General features: G+C 38.5%; 1 protein-coding gene across 2 annotated transcripts in view; it reads right to left on the bottom strand.

Annotated features, from left to right (window-relative positions):
- The window catches only part of LOC124857321 (plexin-A2-like), a 103,223-nt gene that overhangs the window by 31,719 nt on the left and 52,283 nt on the right, over positions 1 to 19,221 (bottom strand). The window contains exons 7-14 of one of the 2 annotated variants that reach the window (XM_047348536.1): positions 18,736 to 18,889; positions 17,019 to 17,115; positions 12,312 to 12,426; positions 8,675 to 8,875; positions 7,954 to 8,050; positions 6,479 to 6,678; positions 4,971 to 5,122; positions 1,798 to 1,915 (exon numbers count right to left, since the gene is read on the bottom strand). In XM_047348536.1, the coding sequence (XP_047204492.1) occupies positions 1,798 to 1,915; positions 4,971 to 5,122; positions 6,479 to 6,678; positions 7,954 to 8,050; positions 8,675 to 8,875; positions 12,312 to 12,426; positions 17,019 to 17,115; positions 18,736 to 18,889 (1,134 nt within the window). Of the gene's footprint in view, positions 1 to 1,797; positions 1,916 to 4,970; positions 5,123 to 6,478; positions 6,679 to 7,953; positions 8,051 to 8,674; positions 8,876 to 12,311; positions 12,427 to 17,018; positions 17,116 to 18,735; positions 18,890 to 19,221 lie in introns of those variants that run through there. The other variant, XR_007035568.1, reaches the window with a different exon arrangement.

Consider the following 19,221-nt stretch of genomic DNA (forward strand, 5'->3'; position numbering starts at 1 on the left):
TTTCACACACAAACATTCTGTTTTTGCAAAAAGAGGTTCTGCTGTCTGTGTGCTGCGTAATCAGGCTGTTACACACATACAGCCTCTGTTTAAAGTGTATTCTCTTTATGTAGCCCTTTATAAATTTAAAGAATTTCACTTACATTGATTTTAAAGTGGTTGCGATTAGGAACGTAGTTTTTATGGGCTGTGTTTCTATCCCAAGGTTTTAAAGATGTCACAGAGCACTGTTCAAGACATAGTTTGAAAATGAAAAGAGTATGGCACAATTTTGCAATCTATTTGAAGCCCCCTTGTACTTCGTAAAACCAGATTTTGCTGCAGTTACAGTTGCAGGTCTTGTGGGATATGTTTCTACCAGCTTTGCACCTCAAGAGTGAATGGCGAGCATATGTGAACATTTATATTCAAGTCGTGCCACAGATTTTCAGTTGGATTTAGGTCTGGACTTTTACTTGATTGATATGCTTTGATGTAAACAATTTCACTGTAACTCTGTTTGTGTTTATAGGATCATTGCCCTGCAAGAAAGCGAATCTCAGACCTAGCCTTAAGTCTTTTGCAGCCTCACAGTTTTGTTCCAGGAAAGCCGAGTATTTAGCTGCATCCATGTTCCCATTAACTCTCACCAGCTTTGCTGCCACACACTATGGTAGAGAGTCAGGATGACGTGTTAAAGGTGGTGTCCATTGTTGGGTTTCTGCCCCAAATGGTGTTTTGTGGCTTTTCCAACATGTTTGCTGTGTTCCCTACATGACAAGTGGCAACTGCATACAGGACATCTTGTGACTTTTCTTCTTGCCACTGTTTACATACAGTCCAGGTTTTTGAAGTGCGGGACTAATAGTTGTCCTGTTAACTCATTTTTCCATCTCAGCTGTGGATCTCTGCATCTTATCCAGAGTTACCATGGGTCTAGACCTCGTGACTAATGCTCTGCTGTCCTGGTCAGTCAGTTTATGCAGACTACCATATTTGCATATATCCCATACATATTTGTACCGTACACTTTCCATTTGCAGTTGACAGATTAAATAGTGTTTTGTGAGATGTCCAATGCTTTACATGTTGTTGTACAAACTAACCCTGCTTTAAACTTCTCTGAAACTGTGTCCTTGACCTATCTGGCATGATTCTTGATCTTGTTTTCTAACAAACCTCTGAGGCCTTCAAAGAACAGATGTATATATAATGAGTTTAAATTACACACATATAGATTCTATATACTAATGTAGTGACTGGATTTTACTTAGGGGTATCAGTGTAATGGGGACTAAATTCAAATAAACAACACACTTGTCGGGTTTTAATTTTTAAAATATTTAGAAAACTATGTATCCTTTTCCCTGAGACGGACTGTTGACCTTCCCAGGGTGTACTTCACCTCCCACCCTATGACTGGTGGAGATAGGTGACCTATAAGGATTAAGCAATATAGAAAATGGACATAGAACAAATTATTTTCCACCTCACAACTATGTGCAATTGTTTTGTTGGTTTACAACATATTAAAGGCACTGTGAAAGTAGGCCACACATACTGTGCAATGATGTAAGGAATATGCTAATTACCATAGATGTCATGTATCAACAGTTAACTGTCTTTTTTGAAATATATTATCTGACAATAATTGGCAAATGGACATTAAGATCTTTAGGGATGCACATTTAGTCTTAAATCATAATTTACTGTGGGGTTTTGTCTGTGCTCACTGAACTTTGGGGTAATTCTTACGTCTGAATAAAAAAAAAAACACAGGATTAAAAACAATGCTTGTGTCAGAACAAACTGAATTACCACAAAGGTGTAGATCTGGGAGGACTGTGTGCTTAGCTCTGGTCTGCATTCACCAACACACAGCTTAACTGGACCTGGGGCACTTCCTTCAAGAGCTGCATCCATCTCACATACAATCCTGTCAAAGGCAAAAATATTATAGTACATAGAGGTGGCTACTGCAAGCCATTGGCATCACACATTTGGTTAATAATAAAACAAAACAATCCTGACACACACACACACACACACACACACACACACACACATAAAAGCATGACTGCGGTATGATTCGTCATGAGTCTCACTGGTAGAAGATGCTCTCTTTTGGTCACTGTGATTGAAGCAGACTTTCATAGAAGTTGCGGGTCAATACAGAGGCTCATCTTTCTTTCTAATAGGAAACCTATAACACTAATATAACTGAATGATAAACTACACTCCTCCTCATCACAGGCATGACCGCCACCCACCATTACCCCCCGTTGCCATGACAACACGTGGGTTTCTTCAATAAATCAGCATTGCCTGTCAGGTCAACAAGATAAAGCATGTTATGTATAAGTCATTATAGCAACTGACCCGATGCTGAAATTAATGGTTGTAACATCTGTAATGTCATGTTTTAAAGCGCTGTGTAAGGTGAATGAATGGCCCTGTTGAATCCAAAGCTTTGCAAAAGAAACCATAAGTTGTCCATACAATTGGAGCACCCAATGAATCGTCCCGGCTTATCTCTTCTTCACATGGAGGATTCCTATTTATGGCTGGCATGTTCTTTTCTTTTCCTCTGTTTTTCTCCTTAATACAAGGGTATAAATAAAGTTGCTGCAGCCTGGTCCGAATCACATTACATGCCTGTGAGAGAAACACATGACTAACAGATTGTCCTTCCAGTCAGCGACATGCAGCGCATTTCAATTACAGCTGTACCGACAGCCTCATAACAACGACGACACAAAGACTGTCTGCCTCCTTCTTTGGCTGACACCACCGGAGCAATGCAAACCCCCCTGCAACCTGGGGAGGCGTGTCAGGGTTTTTACTTGCACACAAGCCATAATTCACAGTCTTAATGTAATGAAAAAATAAAGCTGTATGAGTATGAAAGGCAATAGAATTTGGGTGTGTGCAGAATTTTGCTCAGTGCATTGCAGAAGTATTCATACCCCTTAGACATTTTAACATTATGTCACGTTAAACCACAAACTTCAATTTGGATTTTTTTTAGGCATTAGTGGCCTTTATTTTTTATTTTTTGACAGTAGGCAGACAGGAAAGAGGGGCAGAGAGATGGGGAAACATTCAGCAAATGTGGTCGGGTCCGGGACTCGAACCCGGAACGACTGCTTCTAGGACTGTACCATCAATTCAAATTCAAATTCAAAAATACTTTATTAATCCCAAAGGGAAATTAAATGTTGTTATAGCTCATATTATGAAGGTTTCCACAAAGAGCCGTTGTAGATGCTGATGGCTGTGGGCAGGAAGGATCTCCTGTAGCGCTCCGTCTTACAGCAGATCTGAAAAAGCCTCTGACTGAAGACACTCTGTTGTTGTAGGACAGTCTCATGAAGAGGATGCTCAGGGTTCTCCATAATGTTCTTCATTTTATGAAGAATCCTTCTTTCCACAATGATCTCCAGAGGTTCCAGAGGAGTCCCCAAAACAGAGCCAGCCTTCTTTATCAGCTTGTTGAGATTTTTTTAAGTCCCTGGCTCTGATGCTGCTTCCCCAGCAGATGATGGCAGAAGAGATCACACTCTCAACAACAGACTTATAAAAGATATGCAGCATCTTGCTGCAAACACCAAAGGACCTAAGCTTCCTCAAGAAGTACAGTCTGCTCTGTCCCTTCTCGTAGATGGCTTCACAGTTGCATCTCCACTCTAGTCTGTTGTCCAGGTGAACACCGAGGTATTTATACTCCTCCACCACCTCCACTTCTTCTCCCATGATAGAAATAGTTTTTGACTTATTCCTGTTTCTCTTAAAATCTACAATCATCTCCTTTGTTTTAGTCACGTTCAAAATGAGATGATTGTTTCCACACCATGCCACAAAGAATTTTATGTGATGGAACAACACAGCATAGCACATCATTGTGACATGGAAGGATAATGTTTCAGATATTATTATGTTTTTTAAATAATGAATTCTGATATTTAGTTTTATATTTCACCCCTGATTTAATAATTCTTCTTTCTCTACATTTACTGCAGCAAGTCAGTCCGGCTGTTTCTATCAGCTGTGCACATTGAGAGAGTGAAATTTTAGCATATTTTTTTTTTACAAAATAGCTCAAGTTCAACCAGATTGGATGGACAGCATGTATAACCATTGTTTTTCAAATCTTGCTACTGTTGCTTAAAATAATTCAGGTGTGGACATTGACTGGGCCAGTATAACACAGGGCTCTGCAACGTGCTGTTCTGGAGCTGAATGTTGCTCTTAAAGCCCTCCACCATGGCTCTCAATCATTTTGGCTCAAAGATTACATCGAAATGAGCTGTGCTTTTAAATATACTGGTATAAAAGGGATAGTTTTATTTGTTTTTTATGTGTTTTAATTCATCATCTGCTTAAAATTTCCATAAAAAAATGACACAAGTGGTGGATTAGTATTTGTTTTATTATATCAAATAAGCACTTAGGTTTTGCAGCTCTACATAAGTTTTAACATAGATATGGTGCAATTAGGGTAATGGGGAGTGTTAGATTTCCATCAATGGCAACAAATTATTGTGAAAAAAGTAATGTATTTTGTCTCATACTTACTTTCTTTGAACAATGTTTTTTTATTTATTTATTCCAACTCTTACATCGAAGCTAGATTTAGGAAGTATATAACTAAACAGTGAATGGACTGAATTTATATAATGCTCTCTAGTCATACCGACCACTCAAAGTGCATACACTAGAGCCACATTTACACAATATCATTTACAAACATGCACACATTCATACACCAATCAGGAGGCAACTTAGTGTTAAGTGCCCTGCACTAGAGAACTTTGCTATGTGGCAGGAGGACGCTGGAATTGATTATTACTTAAAATCTTAAGAAAATACTTTAACGTTTGTGGTTGCAACATTACAAAATGTAAGTAGTTCTAGTGGTGTAATTTTTGCAAGGTACAGTAAGTTAGAAAATGAGTGCATTTGTGTGTGACAAGGTAAGAAGCATCTCTTACTGCTCAGCAGTGACGTATCCCTGCTCCTGTGGTGTGCACTCCACTCCTGCCACTTCCACATTACCCACAAGCTCAGCGAAGGACAGACCCAGGTTCAGGCCCTGAATAGTGACAAGCGTACCCCCCTCCACTGGTCCTGCCACCGGGCTTACCTACATTTGACGGAGACAGAAAATACAGGTGAATTAAGTGAGATTTTGCTTGTGCAAGGATTTCTGATTTTCCATTTCCAATTTTCAATTTTAAACCAACTACATGAGTTTTTTTGACCTGAAAGCTTTGCAGGATGCAACACATTTAAAAGTAACATTAAAACATACTTTTTAAGTGGATTTATCCAAAAAGATTTGACATCTGTGATAATTCAAAATCTATTTTAATGAGTAATTCAGAGGATGACAAAACCTTGAAAAAACCATTCCAGTGAAAAAAGTAAACCATGCCAGCATGGAACATTCGGACCTATAGAGCACAACAGGAGCAATGCCGGAGTAACTCTGCCTGTGCTGTCGAGCAGCAGTTGGCAGTTGATTCATTCTGCTTCAGCTCCTTCAGAAACACTAATAATGTGACAGGGACATCAAAGGCTGCCGGCTCTTTGAAGTAGAAGAGCCTTGCATCTTCGTGCATGACCCACAGTGCCTTATTCAAGAGAATGAACAGGGGTTTGGGACATAAAAGGTCCATCACTCATTTCTAAACAGACTGAATTCATTTAGCTGTCAAGAACTTAAGGTATTCAGCTGGCATGGAACAAAATGTCAGATAGTCTCAGGTAAACAGACATTTGGCTGGGAAGCTTGGAAGTAAAATGTATGTGTTTAAAGCCCTGACTACCACACATTGACATGATGTACTGGAAGGTTTTTCCAATACAGTACAACTGACTAAAGCTATAGAGCTGGTTTACTTTACAATTTAGATAAATATATATATATATATATATATATATATATTTTATATTGTTTTATGAAGTTTCAACTTCATAAAGTATTTCCACAATTTATCATTTTTATATTAAGATGATTACGCATTTCTTTTATTGGTCTTCTTTCCAACCACATTATGACACTATTCAACACTTTTACTTTAAAGTTTTCTTGCTGCATGAAACTTTCTAGTTCTCTATTCCCACTGCCAGACATTTAGTCCGCCATGGAGATAAAGAACATTTACCACAATAACCTTTTTCAGATTTTATTTCTCAGAAGCTCTTTTTGTTGAATTTGGCATGATGTTGAAGCAACACTAAAAGCATTGTTCTAACTGTCGGCCATGGTTTAAACGTTCTGAACAAATTGAACTCATGTCAAAATGTTTGTTTTTTTTCAGTTTGTTTTGCCAATTTTAGAGGTTATGAATCACAAAAAGATAAAATAAATGGAATTATTTTGTTCATGTGTCGGTCAACTGAAAGATCAGGCTGGTGATGAAAATGAATGCGAATAACTACACTGGTAAAGCTACACACATGTCTGCATGAGATGAAACATTTAGAAGCAACAAACCTCTGTAATGCGTGGATTGGTACACTTGACATTCCTGGCAGAAAGGTCCAGCCACCGGCTGGCGTAAGGGGAAATGGGAGGACAGTGCTGCCTCATGGTGCATCGACCCTCGCCGCTACACCAGCCACACTGGAACTTCCTTTCAGCCCGCAGACACATGCCGCAGCTGTCTCGCTGGGCGCTGCACTTGTACAGATGCACTGCAGGATAATATACAGTAACGATTTTTAGCTAGTAAAAGCCAAGGAATGTGACTTCTTTTAGAATTTTTAAAAGCCTAAAAATTCTAGAGAGACTAAAAACCGATGACAAAAAAAAATAAAAAAAATACACATTTAACAAAACATATTGGACTATATTGATTGTACTGCAAAGAGATTTTCATAATCCTTGATTTTGTCATGTTACAACCACAAACATCTGTATTTCACTTGGATTTTATGTCTGAGTCAAACACAAAGCAGTTTATAAATGTAAAGTGTAAAGCAAATGGTGGCTTTCAAATAACTCCATCCATCTTTTCATTAACTTTTACCAAATACCAATGCAGATTCCTTGCTGAAGAACATCATAGCACAGCATGATGCTGCCAACACCATGTTTTACTGCGGCAGTCATGCTTTCAGTATGATGTACTGTGTCAGATTTCACACATTTTCAAACATAGCATTTTATATATAGAGCAAAATATTCAATTTTCTTCACATCTTACCACAGTTCCTTCTTCCACATGTTTGCTGTGTCCACCACAAGGCTTGTAGCATACTTTCAGTGGGGCTTTCTTTCAAAAATGGCTTTCATATTGATACTTTTGCATAAAAGTCAGATTTGTGGAGTACACAACTAAAGCAATCTGTTGACAGATTCTCCCACCTGAGCTGTGTATGCCTGCAGCTTCTCCAGAGTTAACATGGGCCTCTTCTGCTTCTTTTAGTAATGCTCTAATTTTTCAACCTCACGGCTAGATCACCATGTCCCAATAAAATACACCAAAGTTTGTGGTTGTAACATGGCAAAATGTAAAAAGGTTCATGGGTTATAAATATTTTTACTAAGGTCCAGCATAAGGAAAAAAAAAAATGTTAAACTTGTATTTAACTCACTTTAGCCTGCTGTATCCCATTTGAAGTGACTAAAAATATCAGTAATATTACAATTCATGGCCACACTTAGTGCCTCCTTGACTTTGATTTGGGTGTCGGGAACATATGAAATATTAAAAGTGATTTCTCTTTAAACATGACTGACAAAAAAAGAAACCAATTGGGGGTCCAAGATGAGCAAATATCAAGATTCACCCATTGCCCCTCTGGGCACAGAAGTGATTTGCTGCTCTTTGATAAAACTCGCTGATATCGTGAACTTTCTCTCAAGGCCTTTTGGTAGCCTTGAAGTGCTCTCTATAAACTATATATTGCCTGTGGATTGAGCACTTTACACTCCTCTGGCTTGGCAGTGATGGATGGCAGAGGCACCTTTAATCTTCTCCGGATTGTCGATGATGAAGTTGCCGTTCCATACAATGGAGAGGTCCACCGCCAGGTCACTGATCTTCACACCCTCGTATATGTACTGAAACCAGAAAACCGAGATTGAAAGGGAATAGCGTTGAAAATGGAAGCAGGGAGAGAGAAAAGTCAAACAGAGATAGAGGATAGAGAATATAAGAAGACACAAAGAGACCGAATGGGGAAAATCAAAAGATGAAAGGGCAGCGGAGAGACGAGGCTTTTAACCATCTGTCATTTTCTGCTATGGTTGTCTGCTCCGCTCCTCTTTGACATGTAGGGGAACAAACCTTGGCTGGGGTGACCAATCATCCAAATCTGAGGTAAATGGCCTTTTCATACATTGTCATAATGTTGCAGTATATGCTGCGCCTTGAAATTTACCATGTGATTAGCATTATGTAGAAAAGAAATCCAGAGGAATCTACGAGGTGCCTCTGAAACCATGATGATCCTGAATTGCTTTCACAAAATTCAGAGACAAAAGTAATTTTTTATTCTCTTGTTTTGCACTTTTCTTCATCACTTCAACTTTTCATTGCCTCCCCTTTCCTGTCTCTATGGTGTACATCTAAGGCAACATTCATTGATGTTGATACACCAAGCACAGCTTGACAACAGAGCATCTCAAGCACTGTCTCTTGTTTGACAGCTGCGAGACTCCCACCGAGCGTGTTCGGGGTCATACCGAGCTGTTCTGGCACTGCACACTGGTGCTGTTGAAGCGCAGCGCCGTGACACGGTGGCTTACACCCTGTACGTTCACCACACACTCGTAGCCCCGCTGGCCTGACTGCGGCTGAGGGAGGTTTCGGGCCCTCAGGGTAATTGGTCGGACCTCGCCGGCTGGAATGAGAATTTCCCCAGAGTTGAGGAGCTGAGGACAGTCCTATAAGAGCAAATAAAAACATTTACTAATAAGGATACCCACACACATACTGTTACTGTAACATGAAAGGAAACATACACTGGAAAAAAAACATTTTAATATTTTTCTCTCTGTCTGACATTAAACCAGACTAAGCTTTTCAAGTTTAGGTTAGGTAAGATTGCTAAATTTATCTATAATTGCTGAATTCTTTAGCAATTTTTGTTTTTACTTTCTTCATATGTACAGGTCCTTCTCAAAATATTAGCATATTGTGATAAAGTTAATTATTTTCCATAATGTCATGATGAAAATTTAACATTCGTATATTTTAAATTCATTGCACACTAACTGAAATATTTCAGGTCTTTTATTGTCTTAATACGGATGATTTTGGCATACAGCTCATGAAAACCCAAAATTCCTATCTCACAAAATTAGCATATTTCATCCGACCAAAAAAAAAAAAGTGTTTTTAATACAAAAAACGTCAACCTTCAAATAATCATGTACAGTTATGCACTCAATACTTGGTCGGGAATCCTTTTGCAGAAATGACTGCTTCAATGAGGCGTGGCATGGAGGCAATCAGCCTGTGGCACTGCTGAGGTCTTATGGAGGCCCAGGATGCTTCGATAGCGGCCTTTAGCTCATCCAGAGTGTTGGGTCTTGAGTCTCTCAACGTTCTCTTCACAATATCCCACAGATTCTCTATGGGGTTCAGGTCAGGAGAGTTGGCAGGCCAATTGAGTACAGTGATACCATGATCAGTAAACCATTTACCAGTGGTTTTGGCACTGTGACCAGGTGCCAGGTCGTGCTGAAAAATGAAATCTTCATCTCCATAAAGCTTTTCAGCAGATGGAAGCATGAAGTGCTCCAAAATCTCCTGATAGCTAGCTGCATTGACCCTGCCATTGATAAAACACAGTGGACCAACACCAGCAGCTGACACGGCACCCCAGACCATCACTCACTGTGGGTACTTGACACTGGACTTCTGGCATTTTGGCATTTCCTTCTCCCCAGTCTTCCTCCAGACTCTGGCACCTTGATTTCCGAATGACATGCAGAATTTGCTTTCATCCGAAAAAAGTACTTTGGACCACTGAGCAACAGTCCAGTGCTGCTTCTCTGTAGCCCAGGTCTGGGGAATGCGGCACCTGTAGCCCATTTCCTGCACACTCCTGTGCACGGTGGCTCTGGATGTTTCTACTCCAGACTCAGTCCACTGCTTCCGCAGGTCCCCCAAGGTCTGGAATCGGCCCTTCTCCACAATCTTCCTCAGGGTCCGGTCACCTCTTCTCGTTGTGCAGCGTTTTCTGCCACACTTTTTCCTTCCCACAGACTTCCCACTGAGGTGCCTTGATACAGCACTCTGGGAACAGCCTATTTGTTCAGAAATTTCTTTCTGTGTCTTACCCTCTTGCTTGAGGGTGTCAATAGTGGCCTTCTGGACAGCAGTCAGGTCGGCAGTCTTACCCATGATTGGGGTTTTGAGTGATGAACCAGGCTGGGAGTTTTAAAGGCCTCAGGAATCTTTTGCAGGTGTTTAGAGTTAACTCGTTGATTCAGATGATTAGGTTCATAGCTCGTTTAGAGACCCTTTTAATGATATGCTAATTTTGTGAGATAGGAATTTTTGGTTTTCATGAGCTGTATGCCAAAATCATCCATATTAAGACAATAAAAGACCTGAAATATTTCAGTTAGTGTGCAATGAATCTAAAATATATGAATGTTAAATTTTCATCATGACATTATGGAAAATAATGAACTTTATCACAATATGCTAATATTTTGAGAAGGACCTGTATACATTTCATTAGCATTTGGTGGAATTACCTTTTAAACAAATTGACTTGGCTGAATTAGTTTAAGCCTTATAGAGGTGAATCAAACCTGGTTTGTAGGTCGGCTTGGTCAACCATACCTTTTCTGCTCTGCCCGCAAATTTTCTATGGGAGTGAGATCGGAGCTTTGTGAACGCCACTCCAAAAAACGGTTCTCTTGTCTTTAAGCCTATTTTTGTAACTAACTGGAGTGATGTTCTCAGACTTCTTTGTTTTTTCCCTGGATCTAAAAATGGTTATTATAGCCAAAAACAGGAAATTTTAATTTTATTATGTCGCATAATATGCTGGCAAAAATTAAGATCCTTATTCCATTGTGCATTTACAAACTGTAATCTGTCTTTGTTAAGCTGCTTTCGGAGTATTGCCTTCTCCCTCTCTCAGTGGCCTTTTAGCCCATACTGGTGTGTGATCTGTTTCGCTGTGAATAATGACACTCTCTTGCCAAGTTCAGATAGCATATTCCCCAGGTCATTAGCTTTGTTCTGGCATTTGTTTGCACATTCTGCATCAAAATGCATTCATCTCTAGGGCACAGAACCTGTTACCTTCCTGAATAGTAAAATGGCTGAGAATTCTCATGGTGTTTACATTTGTGTATGCTTGTTTAAACAGATAAACATGGCACCTTTAGGTATCTGCAAACAGTACCCAAGCATGAACCAGACTTGTAGAGCTCCACAGTTCTCTTTCTGATAGCTTGCTTGATTTCTTTTGATGCTTCCATGATGTCACACATGGAAGTAGTGTGTATGAAGTGTTGCCTTAAAATACATCCCCAGGTGTGCTTTCAAATTACTTAAATGTTGTGAATTAACCTATCAGAAACTTGGACTATCTGGGCTTTTCCAAATTGTTTAAAGAGATGTGAACGTTTGATGCTTAAGAAAGCAATAAAAAAAAATTTAAAAATACATTTATATTTATCCTATTATTTTGGCAATTAGCTCATATAAATAGATTAGATCATCCTCACTGACCTACAACAGAAAAGGTTTAGTCTGATTTAATGTCACACAATGACAAAGAAATCGTGTCGTTTTGCTTACATGTAATTTATGGTTTCAGTTGTAAGACACAAGGCATCACTGCACTGCATTTGCAAAGCCTTTTCTACATATTTGTATGTGCCTTTTTTTTATAAGCTTGTGCCCTGTTATATAAGCAAAGAGGCCGACGTAGAACAGGGATTAAAAGGGTATATTGGGCAAAAGTATCAGTATAAATATAACTAATTTGCTCTTGCACGGATTTATGCAATGCAGTAAGTAAAGATTTTTCATAAATACAGATTTGGTTTGCTTTAAAACTCTGTATGAGCCTAAAAAAAAACTTGTATTAGCTGAACTATTCTTGAAACTAAGATCATAACAGCTATATCTTCTCAACAAAATCATGTTGGCAATGTTATTACAAGCTCAAATCATCCCTTCATGACCTTTCATAGTCACAAACATGGCTGTAAGCTTTTAATCTTGTTGATTCTTCGTTGTAGAGCTACATTTTCTCAGTTCCTTTAAGGTAAAAGTGTCACATATCAGCAGATTAATGGTATTCTTGAAAGCGATGCTTAAATCAGATGCAGTATTTCTGTGTTTTTGTACCTCTGAAGCATTGACTCTTCCTTCTTGGAAAGAACAGCTGCTCGGGTCGTGGGTGCAAAGATTGCGGTATTTACACCAGTGGCAGCGAAATGTGCTGTTTACACATGAGAGACACCTGCACAAAGAAATATATATGACTTCATACTGTAAACAAATATGCACTTCAGTATATGCTAAAACTGCAAGCTCTTAGTTCGAGACATCTTCTGGGATGTTCTCTAAATTCACTGAGCCTCAATGTCTTTCATTTTGGAGATGATAAAAAATGACATTGAGGAGGCTTAGTGGACAAATCTTCTGTATTGAAAGTTATCTTTAAACAGGTTAATTGTTGTACCACAGAGCTATGACGCATCAAGGACTTGCAGTGTCCTTTCTAGATGTATGGTGACTTTAGCTTGTCAATAGTCCCCTCCACACTTATTGGCAGCCCGCCAAAGATGTGTGCAAAATGCTTGAATTTAATAGTTGTTATGGAGACTTGGTGACCTCATGAAACAACTGGTTACCTCACTTATCTAGCACAGAGCCTTATAGATGAACATCCTTAACATCCTCTTCACTGTGAGTGGTGGCAAGGTAAACTTGGGTCTTCGTCTAGTTTTGCTTGCTTGTTAAAGTCCCAGTATGTTGTCTTTAACTTTTTAAAATATTTAAATGACTGTTGATATCAGTAAGTTTACGCAAACAGCTATTTGTTGTTGTCAGTTGCTAAATTGAAAAGAACAGCACAGATCTGCCTTACTCGAATGGCATGTTCTCTTGTCCTTAAATGAGGGAAGTAGATCAAGGTGAAGGGCTGTAAAAGGCTTGTAGTATATGAATTGAGAAAGGTTTTGAGTAAGTTAAAAGTTGAACAGAAAGAAAGTCATGATCATACATGAACACTCTTTAGTGTTACAAGTTTTGGTGCAGAAATGTAGCAACAAACATTATACAATTGGATTTGAATTTTTGATACATATGGACATAACCTAATCAGTCTCAAAACAACAAAGCAAGGTATTTGACTGTCAAAAGTGCTGGTAGTTTACATAGTTAAGCCCTAAATTATTCATACCTCTGGCAGATTCAAGTTTGAAGTAATCTTAAGATTTAACTGACATGTTTCTTCTAAATGGAAGTATTATTAAAGTTTTGGAGTGGCCCACCCAGGGTCTCGACTTGAATCTAACAGAGAACCAGCTGAGGCTTTCCACCCATAAAGACTTGGAGTTCATCACCAAACAAAATCATTTAAATATCAGTGGAAACTGCTCAGCAATTAAAAAATAGGGCTTTGACTGCTGTAATGGCAATAAAGATTTTTCCATTGATTGTTGGGAAGGATATAAATGATTCATGACATGCCATTGTTTTAAATCTGTGCTTTTATTTTTAAACTGATCCTCATTTTACATTGTTTTATGATTTTTGAGAGATGTCTGTCCTTTTACCAATCACAAACAAACTTGTTGGTTAAGTAAAAATTAACTAAATCTAAACCTGTCAGGGGTATGAATTACTTTTGGATTAACTGTAGATGCAACTTCATTGCATTCAATACACTCAGCAGCCATATAGGGCTTTACATCAACTTCTGACTTTCCCAGTTTAAATTCCGATTTCAGGAGGTGTTCTTTCTGTATTTCTGACAAGAGCGTAAAAGAGACTAAACATGTGATCAACTTAAAAAAGTATAAATTACAAAATTTAAATGCCTCTGTAACATTATCTTATAGGAATTTCTAGATTTGCCAATAAGTATTGGCACTGATGACTTAAAAATTGTAAAATTTCTTAAGATAGCATTTGCAGCTCGCATATTGTTCTTTATTTTCAGGTGATATTTTTATATTAGCCATTCGTCATCTGATTATGTGGGTTAAAAGTGGCAGGGTAGGGTTGTGCAACATCCTTGGCTCGGATTCAGTTGCCTCCAGCAAACATTTGTGGATTAAAGTTATCCCTAAACAACCTCCGCCATCTCGATTAAATTGCAAACATTCTTTTAAAAAGAATACCAAATGGAAAACATCTACTTTTCCTGGTGGACAAGAAAAAAAAAAAAAAAATTCCCTACTTTTTCTGTTTCCTTGAATGCAAATATATTGAATGGCCACAACGGAGACATAAACCACCACAAGCCTTCTGATATTGCAGCTTATGCTGACCAACAAATGCTCTTAAAAAGTGCTATAAGGGGGAAAAAATGTGGGTGAGGGGTGGAGTGGGGAGGGGAGGGGAGGGGCTGTGTATCTCTACTATGAAACTGGACTGGCTGGGTGCTGCAAACGGTGGATAATTAATTATGGAGGCTGATGTGATGCTGAGGTGATGGTCGTAGAGAGGGAGATGGGAAAGGAGGTGCAGGTTTAGGAGCATGTTTGGTGTGAAATATTAATCACACGAGTATACAGGGTCACCCTGCAGCTAATGGAAGCCATATTGGTGTAGAGCAGATGTGATGAGCATCCAACTGTTTCCCTCTAATGGCTTATTAGGGATATGTTGTGGCATTCGTGTTTTAGTTAAAGTGAATAAATGGATTATGTGTACATAGTTGACTAATTCCCAGTCAATCAAAAAAGCACTCTTCTTCAGGGAACTCCAGTTTACTTTCATTTCCATGTAGTCAGCATAGTACTACAGTTAAGTCAGCAGAAAAGGTGGACAAAGAATACATTGTAAGAATTGTGTTGCATTGTGATTTGGCCTCTTGACTGTTTTAACTAACTTGTGTTTCTAACAACAACATTGAAAGTTGTTTGTTTGTAAGGAGTCTTTTTAAGGTGACACAGACAATTAATTCATGTTCATCCTAATAAGATGTGCTATTGTTCCTGCTTGTAATTGTTATGCACAATGCAAGCCTCTTGTCATAGTTTACTGTTGTGATTAATACAGTTGACATTTGCAAAATGGCTCATAGTCAAAACAGCTTCCCAGCCCAGTTAGGGAGCTTATATTGGTTGGCATTTAAATAAAGTGCTCTTTAATTTACATGGTTTTACCTGCCCTCGAGGCACTAGAGGAGGACAAAAAAAAAACACAGTGTCTCATGATTTTCTCCGGCAGGCTCCCCTGAGAGAAAGTTAGGTCAGAGTGGAGTTTGTGAGTCTAATGCTTATCCATTTAGCAGCCCTTGGAGATTGCCATCCTCCAAGAAACAGCCAGACAGTAAAGGTTTACTGCAATAGAATCTCACATTGATTTTAAAATATTAGTCCAAAGTGATATCTTCCAATTGGATGGATGGATGGATGGATGGATGGATGGATGGATGGATGGATGGATGGATGGATGGATGGATGGATGGATGGATGGATGGATGGATGGATGGATGGATGGATGGATGGATGGATGGATGGATGGATCACTTGAAAATGCTTAATAGTAAATATTTTAACAAGATTGTGCTGACATTTAAGAATAAAAAAGGTTTAAATCATTTTGGAGTTGCTTTGACATTTAAACAATCCAGTGTACGAGATCTACTTGAATGCACAATAAAAGGACTGCTGTTGGGAAATCTTCTCTGGTCAGAGGGACTCCTCACCACACAACCAGTGTGTCATCATATCTTGCATACTGTGTAGTGTTTTGGACTGGTTGAACGCTGGAGGCAGCTGTATTTGGAATTGTTCTCCCGAATGAGTGATGTGTACATTTTGCCTGATGTTGTTTCAGGTGAGTAATTGCTTTTAAGTGCAAAATACCTTCTTGCTGTTGAAAAATGCGTACGCTGACATAAAGTCTTGATCCAGCTTTTTTCCTCTATTGTAGCTACATTTGGTTGGAGAGTTAATGTTCCCAAATAGCAGAGATTATTGATAATTGGAAGTCCACTATGTTTTTTTTTTATTTTTATTTTGGTGTCACTTTTTAATGTTGAGCTACAGAACGTTGCATTGCACACTTAGTTCCACATATAAACATTGTGCATGTGATCAGGTATAAAGCAACGCTGTATTTTTTTGGGACATGTGTGTGTCGAACCGAAAGGGCTACACTGGAAATTTTCTGTACAACTACATGTACCGTCACACCCCTAATATTATTATTGGTTGATGCATTTAAATACCAAAAATTTCAGAACCTATAGGCATACTTAATGTCCAAACTGTGCTTAAATCTTTATTTGTGCAGATAAATGCACTCTGTCACTAGAATAAAGAATAGAGCAATGAAACCTACTGTGCCACAGTATGGCTTTATGTGTAGTAAAACCATACTGTGGTCCAATAAATCATACCTGCAGCTGTGGCCAGAGACTCAGAGAAAAAATGCAAGTCTGACAAAGGCTAGCGCTCAAACAATGGGAAACTGGTGTTCAAAATGGTTTTGTCTAGGGTAACAACTATCCTAGAAATAAATCGTAAAATATTTTTTGTAGTACTTACATGAAACAAGCATGTTTGCAAAAAGAAAAGGTTAACGAGTGTGTTTTACCAAAGAGAAAACATGTCAGCTGTAATTAAATCAGTAAGAAGTAAGCCAACAAACTGCCACTTAAAGCAAAGTCAGAATAAACAGGCCATGACAAATGCTTCATGTTGATTTAAATGAAACCTGACAGATAAATTGAACTCTGAGGTAATCTAACAACATGATCTTAAGTGGGGTTGGAAGATCACTACATCATTGCCCTAAATTAAGGTCCTCCATCTATTGAACAAATCAAGAGTGTGTGTGTGTGTGTGTGTGGGGGGGGGGTGCTGCACTCACATCTGATGAGTGCTGCAGTTGTAGAACTTCACCTCTGTGCTGGCAACCATTTGACCCGTTTCGTTCGAATTCAGACGAAGCTCCACACCGGCCCAGTCTGAAAGAGGGGGTTAAAAAGAGACCACAGTTAGTTGAAGAGAGTGTAGGTCAAAGATACATAAAAAGGATGATTAAAAGAGCCAAAGACAGACAGAAAGAAGTCAAAATGTGGTCAACATTGTAGTACTTTTATCATTTTAGAGCAAAGAGCCACCTGCTGTTTGGACTCCTGGAAAGGCCTACTGCTGAAAAGCTTCAGTAAAAAACTTCAATTCAGGGATTACTCTAAATGGTTGAAAGAAATTCTACAGCACCTTGTCCTCACCTAAACTACAAAATATACTAATATTGAGGCACTAAATGGGACCTTTATTTTGGTTGAAAAAATGACATTTAAAACATTTTACATTCACATCACACATTCATAGTACTGTGCAGGACTTTTATCTACTTTGCTTCATGCAGTGAGACTTTGCTGTAACCTTACAAAGTGGTTTTGATCATTAATTTTCAAGGCTTTCTAAATATTCTGTGAAGTTTTTCTTTAGACTTAAAAAAAACTTCTGTCCAATTCATTAAACTTTGTAAAAATGAGCAAGGGGCTAAACAAGTGTTCATCTAAAAACTATCTACAGCAGATGAAAATGCCTGAAATTCATGTAACTGATAAAAAGATAAATCAGGCTAGCAGCAAAGTGCCTTAAAGTATATTTCTTTTCTTGGTTTTCTTTTTTACAAAAAACACTGGTACATCCCTTGAGTCTGGGGGCTTATTTAAGCCTAAATGATTAATTGATCAGATTTAAGTATCATTGCTACCAAAAATCAAATAAGTAAGAACTGAAAATGAGGAAAAAAATAGCAAATGTTCTAACAAAAATTTTAATGGTGAAAGCCTAAAGAAACATGACTCCAGACCACTTTAAAAGGTTTCAGCGAAGTCTGTCTCGAAGCAAAATATGAATAAATCAGAGGTAACTCACAATCTTTAACGATGTAAGTCTGCCAATAAGAACTTTTTCAACAGAATCTATGAACTATGTTTTTAATTAATCTAAACTATTAATTTTCGTCCCATAAAATGTTTGATTAGTGTTTAAATTATTGTTTTCACAATATATATTCTCATTTATTGCATACCATAAAATGTAAACAAATTTCCACTGTTGATTTATCTGTAGCCCCTGGGTGTCATCTCTTCAGATGCTCATCATGCCTTGTGCCTGTGCTGCTGTGCTTCACAACAGAGCATCCTAACCCTCTGTTTATCATGAGCTAATATCAAGTACTCCCACACTTTAGACCATTTCAAGCTTTGATAAAGTTGAAATACTCTCATAACTCAGCTCATTTGATAGTGAGACAGGTGCCTTATCTGCCATGTTGGCTTTGAAAGCAACCACCCACTGACTGGATACCATCACTACTGTGTTATGAAGTGCACACAGATGCCCAGATGCAACATCTCACTGCTCCTGACTGCACCTCAAAGACTGTCCATATGCACATCAGTTTGTTACAATTGTAACTTTCATTAAAAAGTTTACAAAAATGAGACATATTCATAAATATTATGCCTCTACCAAAAGTGTTGATGTCAATAGATTAATACTAATGACATCTGTTAGGTCAACAGGTCAGGGCACCCTTAGTTTCCAGCTTTAATATCTGCACTCACCTTGTCCCTCTGATATCTGAGGAACCTCCTTCCCTGCTGGCGAGAGACACATGACTCTATTCCCATTGACGTGGCCCTCTGCTTGGGCCTGCTGGCCAAATGAACAGGTGATTCCAGCAGAAAGGTCTGGAACATTATTTACCTCCAGCAGGAGCTAAAAAAAGCAATAGTACAATTTAAAGTGTTGATGGCAACACAATGCACTGCTAGAGGGAAAAATAAAACTATCTTGAAAGTAATGAATGGAACAGTTTGTATATTGTAACTGAGTCAAAACACTGGACACAAGCTAATTTGAAAATCTGTGCTTAGTTATTTTTATTGCATGTTTTATTTTTTTAATCAGTGTACTGCATGAAACTCATAAGCTTCTGGCTTCATCTCCAAATTTACAATGGATCAAATTAGTCTTTCATAGTCCAATACAGTTAAACCAAAACAAATCCAATAGATTCCCTACAGGGAGAGTCCCGTGTCTTGCCACAC

Source organism: Girardinichthys multiradiatus, chromosome 20 (assembly GCF_021462225.1).
Source record: "Girardinichthys multiradiatus isolate DD_20200921_A chromosome 20, DD_fGirMul_XY1, whole genome shotgun sequence".
NCBI classification, from domain to species: Eukaryota; Metazoa; Chordata; class Actinopteri; order Cyprinodontiformes; family Goodeidae; genus Girardinichthys; species Girardinichthys multiradiatus.